The sequence below is a fragment of the Excalfactoria chinensis genome, chromosome Z, assembly GCF_039878825.1.
Source record: "Excalfactoria chinensis isolate bCotChi1 chromosome Z, bCotChi1.hap2, whole genome shotgun sequence".
Taxonomy (NCBI): Eukaryota; Metazoa; Chordata; class Aves; order Galliformes; family Phasianidae; genus Excalfactoria; species Excalfactoria chinensis.
In genome coordinates this window covers 13,363,121-13,371,266 of record NC_092857.1, presented here as the reverse complement: position 1 = coordinate 13,371,266, position 8,146 = coordinate 13,363,121, and the positions used below count along the sequence as shown (strand labels likewise).

The following is an 8,146-nucleotide window of genomic DNA, read 5'->3' as shown; positions in this document are numbered from 1 at the left end:
GTGGTTGGTACTGGATCTGGTCTTGTTTAGTATCTTTGCCAGTGACTTGGATGAAGGGATAGTGTCCACCTTCAGCAAGTTTGCTGATGTTACAAAGCTGGGAGGTGTGGCTGACAAACTGGAGGGCTGCATCCCATTCAGCAAGACCTGGACAGGCTGGAGAACTGAGCAGAGGGGAACCTTATGAAGCTGAACAAAGCTGAATCCTACACCTGGGGAGGAATAACTGCATGCATCAGTACAGGTTAGGGGCTGACCTGCTGGAGGGGAGCTCTGTGGATAAGAACATTCAAGGCAGTGAAACTGCTTGAGCTGAAGTAGACTCAATTCCCAACTTCCCTATTTGAACAGTCCAGAATCTCATGGTTTCCAGGAGGAACTGACAGAGCAGGACAGGTATTACTCATTAGATTATATGGTTCATAAAATTCCAGACTTAAGGAAGAGATTGATTTTAGAAAAGCCTTTGAAAAGGTCTCCCACAATACCCATATAGCTTGCAGAGGAGGAATATCGATAAGTAGTAAATCGGTTGATCCCCCAGGTTTAAATGGCTGTGATTGCAGCAGAAAGCCAAGCTATTGATGAGGTAGCAGTAGCACCTTGTGAGAAAGTCAGTGTGGAAGTCGTTGCTCTGTAATGCCTTCATTGTTACCTGGACAACGGGAAGGAAAGCACTCAACAAGTTCAGAGATCTCAGCAAACTGCAGGCAGTGTGATACACCAGAAGGACTTCTGGGTGCTGAAGAAACAGGGAGGTAGGCATCTCATTAAGTACAGTCAAATAGAAAGTGCACTATTTAGGACAGAATAACCCCACAAAACAGTGCAGTCTTGACTAGCTAGAAAATAATTCTGCAAAAGACAATTCGAACATGAGTTTTGTAGCAGACCAGCTGGTAAGCATACAGCCAACAGCTGAGGGAAGTGATCATTTCTGTGTACTTTGTCCTTGTGACATTGCATTGGGATTAGTTTGGCCAGTACAACAAACCATCAACATTCCAGAGTGACCCAAACCAGGAGCCACTGTGCACACATGACACAGAAAGAAGAACAGAAAAGGGGGGGGGAAAAAAGGCAGTTTATCTGCTCAGAAGGATGAGGGAAGAATCTTCCTGTTGTTTTTGATAGAAGGGTGGAGGAAGGCTCAGACAGGCACATTAAAAGCATTAGGCTCAGTAATGCACACAGCAGAAATAAAAAATAAAAAATAAAAAATACAGGACAGGTAACAGGCAATGGAATTTCCAGAGACTTCAGTGATATTCATATCAAAGTCTGTAACGATCTTATCTAAAACTGAATCTGTTTTGACCAGAGGGTTGGAGGACCTACCTAAATTCCTCTGAAACTTTAATAGCACGCAGTTTAAAACAGAAAGGTTCTCCAAGGTGAACAGAAAATCAATGCCCTTCATGCTCTCCTTCATTCTTGCTGCAGCGCTTTGCTGTGATTGATCAGAACATATTTTCATAGTTTGCTTGATGCAGGCTAGATTAAATAACTTTCAGGTGGTAACAGGCAGCAGCAGAGGGCAGACTGAAATAATCAAACTAGCAGTCAGATCCACAGAAAGCAAAGGCTGCGACTCTGATATTTGCCCAACTGCAAATCTTGTACATTGGCACATGCTTCCAGGGATGCTACTCAAAGCAAAAGGAGAGATGACTACATGAATCAACACTAGGCTGCAGCTTCTAGAAGAGACCTCAAGTCTCAGCTTGAACAAAGCTGGAAGAAACCATAAAAGCTGCACATCAGACATCTACTATAAAACTAGATTATCAGATGGCTAACATGGGCCCACATTCAACTAATGAGGTTAAACAAGGCCAAGTGCAAGGCCTTGCACCTCAGTACAAACTGGGAGAAGTTGTCCCTGGTGAATGAAAAGCTGGATGTGAGCCAGCAGTATTTGACAGGAGGCCAAAAGTACCCCATGCTGCTCAAAAGACGGGGCGGCCAGCAAGAAGAAGGAAGTGACTACTTCATTTTTCATTTATCATTCATTTCAAAGCTGGGTACTGAAACCAACACAACTTCCTTAATCACCTTGTTAAACTAATAACTGATTATCAACCGCTGTAGGCTGTCTAAACTTCCTCATTTCCTAGAATAGGCTAAAGGCAAGTTTCTAAGGTCAAGCAATACCATTCATACTTCATGTAAGTATTTTAAGAATCATCCAGATTTAAAGGGAAGCACATACATACATATTACATTTTTGATCTTGCAATTCCCAGGAAGAGCCCCAAACTACCTACCTTGAGGAAATACAATGGGACAGAAACGAGACAGTGATCAACAGAGAAAAATAACTGACTTTTTATTAGTACTTCAACAACTACCTGACTTTCCATGTTAAAGCACAGTTTTAATGATCAGACTGCTAGCTCTAATCCAACTGTACATTGTTGTCTTCAAACATAAAGGAGAAAACAATTCCCTCAATCTCCCCAGTTTTGTTTTAATACAAGATTTGAGCCTTGGATTGAATACTTATAAGCAAAGACATGTTGCATACTACAGATACATATCTGAAGTTTATCAAGACAAAAAAAACAAATGCATTAGGATGCTCAATCCCTTCAAATCCCTTTTTTGCTTAACTGTGAATGAGAGAGAGGATCATTTCTTAGTATTTCCTCCTCTTCTCATTTCACTTTTTCTTTTTGCATACCTTAATGGAAAGCTGAATTTGATACTAAGAGATCACACACTACATTAAAACATTGCAGCAGCTTTGTGTGAAATTCTAATTTAATTACAAGTCCTTTCCTGCAGCTTACAACATGTTAATGCCTACATCATTATTTTTACTTTCAAATCATACAAAAAAGATTTGCAAAAGGGTAGCTTTTACATACTGTTACATTTCTTTCTGCATTACCTATTTAAAGTCCATGTTTTAAGTGATCTTCACATAAAAATAGAGGTAGCTACGTGGAAATACTATGTTTTGTATGAGGTCTCAATACACTGCATACTACAAAGATGTTTGTTCTGTCAGCACAGATGGACTAATTTCAAGACTTACCTGACAGTAAGTTATTATCCCCAAAATGAAAATGCTTTCTACACAAGTAAAACTATTCCTGTTTAGCCTTTGTCACCATGGACAGTTGCTACATCATTATGCAAACATGATAAATGCATTTTATTAAGCAAATATTTGAGTTCCACTCAAGTACACTTAGCATAATAAAAATAAAACAGCAATCTATGTCATAATTTAATTCTTTGCTGAATTTATTGTGGGAATTTAAACAGTGCCTTAAATTGGATTAAGGAGAAGTCAAATAATCAAAACACTGGATTTTAAGTTTGGTACGTTTCTGTGCTGTCCAAACAACAGCTTATTTTAAAAAAAAAAAAAAAAAAAAAAAAAAAAGAAAAAAAATTCTAATAAGCTCCAGCATCTTAAATATGTTTAAATATGTTTAAAAGTGCCTTTTTCAGCATCACAAAAATGTTGATTAAGGAAGCATTACTAAATTTTAAAACCGTAAATATGTTTAAATATCTAAGTGAATGAAAACTGAAAGACTGCAGTCCAGATTCTGTTAACAGTCTAGATACGCAAAGTGTTTTGACTGTACAGAACTGGATCATGTTAAAAAAGGCAACAACTGGAACAGATGGAGAATCTAATACTTGCTGCAAAATCAAGCAGTGCAGGTATATACTGCCTTGTCAGGTTTGAAGATCACTCAGTAGGTTCCTGAAATCCCAGTTTTATTCCACATAATCTAAGTGGACACTACAAAAAAGCTGAACTGTATTTTAAAGAAGAGTAAATTTCCTATACTCCCGATTAACAGCATCCATACAATCTACAAAAGCAGCAGTTCAACTCTTTATAGAGATTTAACATGATATTATGACCAGAATCTCAAATCATGTAAGCTTTTATTTGCATCTGTTCACATCTGGTTGCAATTTTACCTTATATTTTGATGAAATAAATAGCTATGTTTGTTCATACTGGCCAAAGGACAGCTTTAATGATAAGAAAGAATAAATCTTGGCACAGTCATTTTTAGTGAATTTCCATGACAGAAGTATAGAGAAAAAAAAAAAAACAACAATAACCACTTAAAGATAACAAAAAGTAATTACCTCCTGCTTCCAACAGCTCTATGTTAACCTTAGAAAGCCTATTTTCATTCATATGCATTGCCTCATAGGAGATTTAGTTTGAGGGGCTGATGTGCCCATCCTTTCATAAGGACCTACATCTCTCAATCAACTACATCTTCTAGGAGTCAATGCTGTCTTCTGCAAATGTCAGCTGCATCATGACAGTAAGAAACACTTCCAAATCTTGTTTTCTGTGGCTACAGTTTTGTCATTATTGTGAGCTGAACAGAAATTAGTGTTTAGCTTTGATATGATTCCCTGGCTTTGGCCTGAAGGGCATCACAAGTCTTCTTAGCATCTCCCAACAGCATGGCAGTATTGGGTTTGTAGAAGATTGGATTGTCCACAGCTGCATATCCAACACCCAAAGATCTCTTCATTACAATGACCTGCATATAAGGAGATCATGTTTGACATAGCAAAAAATATCCATCACACTCCCCTCAAAAGCAGGAAACACAAAACCAACATACTTGATGCAACGATCTCTCCTGCTTATCCAGGGTACTACTCTAGATTAATTCATATATTGTCTTAAGAAAAGTTCTAAAGCTTTAGCCACGAAATATCAAATCAGTAAATGGCTGCACCTTCAGGAAAGACAATGAGCTCTATCAACTTAACACGTACAGTCTAGGTCTCAAATTTCAACACAGCTATGGACAAAACATAATCTATGTCTCTGACAGTGAGTACTTGACTCTCAAGAATACGTGAGGTCAGATGATGCTGGGCAAAACAGGTGAAGTACCTGTCAGATCAGCCAAAACAGACTAACTCAACCCAGCCATTCATATTTATGTATCCGTAGCTCAATATTAAAGGTGCCTATCAAAATTCCTGTAAACTTAACAGAAATGCTTCAAGGCTGCAGATGTGAACAGAACATCCCTCGTTCCAAGGAGGCTAAGGGGAGACCTTATCGCACTCTTCCAGTACCTGAAAGGTTCTTACAGAGAGAGTGGGGCAGGTCTCTCCTCACTGGTGACAAGTGACAGGACAAGGGGAAATGTCCTCAAGTTGCACCAGGGCAAGTTTAAGTTGGATATTAGGAAGAACTTCTTTACAGAAAGGGTGGTTAGGTACTGGAATGGGCTCCCCAGGGAGGTGGTTGAGTTGCCATCCCTGGATGTGTTTAAGAGCCGCTTGGATGTGGTACTCAGGGATATGATTTAGCAGAGGGTTTTTAGAGTTAGGGTACTGGTTGGGCTGCAGCTGGATTTGATGATCTTCAAGGTCTTTTCCAACCTGGGTAATTCTATGATTCTATGATCCGTGGGCAGAAGTACACTCACTGGTCTTTCTGACTGAAGTCAGAGAGTCTCACTAAAGCACTCACTGATCATCATAAAATCATGAACACCATCACAACTGCAGAGCACTGACATTTGTTGGACAAAACCAACAAAAACTGTAGAAAAAAATTAATATGGAAATCAGAACAGTAAAAAAAAAAAAATCTCATTAGCTTCTCCTGTAAACAGTTGTGGGTTTTTTGTTTGTTTTTTTTTAATGAATCCATGTGCAGGAAGGTGCTGACGCAAAATTGTTAAATCTCACCTGTTTGGACTTCCAGACCTCAAGAACTGGCATTCCAGCTATGATGGAGTTTGGATCTTCCTGAGCTGCTGAATTAACAGTATCATTTGCACCAATTACAAGGACCAAGTCAGTGTCTGCAGCCAGAAAAAGAAAACAAAAGTGAATAATACTACCTGAAACTTGAACACTGAGGCTGATGTACAGCCCGAGAAACTGTATGACTTGACTGATTTTGTTTTTAAAATGCTTGTACAATGTAAAAGCAAAATCAAATCAAAATCCGCTAGAACACATGCAATCTACTAGAAGCTTATAGCTTGCATACTAACCTGGGAAGTCTTCATTGATTTCATCCATTTCCAGAACAATATCGTAGGGAACACCAGCTTCTGCTAGGAGTACATTCAGCTGACCAGGCATACGGCCAGCCACAGGGTGAATGCCAAATCTAAAAGAAAGCCCAGATCCATTAATAAGAATCGTCCACTCAGTTTTATATAGTGAAATTATCACCTGTGACCTCAAAGGCCAATGAAAAGCCTAAGCATATGTGAATCAGTAGAAGGAAATGGTTAAACATTTCATCTCCCAGTGGAGCAGGGAACTGAGTGGGTGGGAAAAGGAACAAGGCCAATTGATTTGACTCTTCACCTAAACAGCAGTTGTTCCTTTTCAGGAAACTCAGAGGTATGACTGACACAATAGCTAGGCAAAGAAAAAAATTACACTGGATTTCCAGTAAAACTGAAGAGACTGGGAAAACATTTTTAATCTTTCCATCATAAGACTCTTAGAAATCCACCGCAGCTGCAAGAACAGCGGCTTTGGAGAACCTGCCACAATAGCAACAGCACACACATTTCTAGAGACAGCACAGAAAGAACCAGCAGCCACAAATATCAGGAAACATTACTGCAGGATGGAACAACAATTTAAGCTTTCCACCCAGCAGTAACTTATAAAAAAAAAACAAACTTGGTGGGTTTTCTTCAACTGCTTTTAAAATAGCAGTTCTACTTTACCATTTTTTTCTGGCAACAGCCACCAGCCCAAGCCCCATCTCACACAGCAAGCACTTGCATTCACCTTGCAACATGTAACATGTTTAAAACCTCAAAACTGACATCTTTTATTCTTTATGAATAAGCCTGTCCGGGGCGATACAAACCCTCACATTAATATGCTTCACAGGTCCCTCACATCACTGAAAAGCGAATGTACTGCAAAGTGAACAGGCCACAATTTAGGCACTCTTCATGAAAGGGCTAGTAGACTGCACAGCCCTCCTGAAACAAAAGCACTGGAAACAGTAAACCCATGGATTTCTGAAGAAAAATTTCTGAACGGAAATCTAAGGGAGTCAGGAATGCAATAATGCAGACAGAATTCTTCAGAAAGGAATGAGAGACTGATAAATCAGCTTCCCATGTCTGAAGGATTGCCACATATTTCTGCTTTCAGCTTCACTGTGATTGAGGTGCATAATACGTGACTGAGGGTCCACAAGTGACAGTACAGATATATCCTTAAAAGGACAACTCCATCACAACATTAACACAGTGCAAAGATGAGATCATTAGAATTCCAGAAACAAAATTAAGGACATATAACTAATCCATAAAATGCTACATATACTGCAATTTTAAGCAGTCAAAAAGTAGAACAGCTAGCTGAATAGGAACACTTTATTTAAAGATAGAGAATAGTCTGTATTCAGCTGGTAAACATTTTGAATTCTAATGCAAAGGACAATACCTAGAATCAGGAAAAGGAGAGCAAATACTGGATAAGACACTCACAATTAAAGCTTTGCACCAATCACTCAGTAATATAAGACACATTAGTACTGCAGCCAGCCCTACTCTAAAACAAATTCAACCACTTGCAATACAGTAGAGCTCTTATTCTGAAGTACACTCTGAAAGAAAAAAAAGAAAAAGAAAAAATAACTTCTTTGGCAGTGAAAAGTAATTTTCCAACAAAATTCTCTTTTGTTTCTAATAAAATGATTTGAGCTTCTTTGTGAAGAAAACTGCTTTGGCAATACACTAAACAAAATACTCGTGAGGTTTCTATTAAGTACTATATACATACACAATCTTATTTCAAAGCCTGGAAAGCCAAAATTTAAGCTGCCAAGAGAATGAATTTCACCTTTGACTTCACCATTCCTGGCAAGAGGCAGAGGAAAAAAAAAAAAACAACAAAAAAACAGAAAGGGACAAATGATCTTCGTTCAGGAAGTTATGGCATGAACGATCAGCAGTTAAAGACTTCTGACAGACCCTGCTTAAACCACACACTGTGTATTCACAAAGTTTGAGAAAGCCACTCATACAAATGCTTTCTGGTCAAATACTGAAATGACTCCCAGAAGCCTATTCTGAAAGCCTGCTAACCAAATATGACAGTAGCCTGCCAGTGCCTCTTGACACTGGACATGCAAGCATGTCAAAAAGAT

The 8,146-nt window shown here is 38.8% G+C and overlaps 1 protein-coding gene across 5 annotated transcripts in view; it reads right to left on the bottom strand.

Annotated features, from left to right (window-relative positions):
• Window positions 1–3,407: 3,407 nt before the first annotated feature.
• NNT (nicotinamide nucleotide transhydrogenase) overlaps window positions 3,408–8,146 on the bottom strand; it is a 42,838-nt gene continuing 38,099 nt past the window's right edge. For all 5 annotated transcript variants that reach the window (XM_072360103.1, XM_072360106.1, XM_072360104.1 and 2 more), the window contains exons 20-22: window positions 6,015–6,133; window positions 5,704–5,819; window positions 3,408–4,532 (exon numbers count right to left, since the gene is read on the bottom strand). In XM_072360103.1, coding sequence (XP_072216204.1) covers window positions 4,383–4,532; window positions 5,704–5,819; window positions 6,015–6,133 — 385 coding nt within the window. In that variant the 3' untranslated portion in view covers window positions 3,408–4,382. The remainder of the gene's footprint in view (window positions 4,533–5,703; window positions 5,820–6,014; window positions 6,134–8,146) is intronic.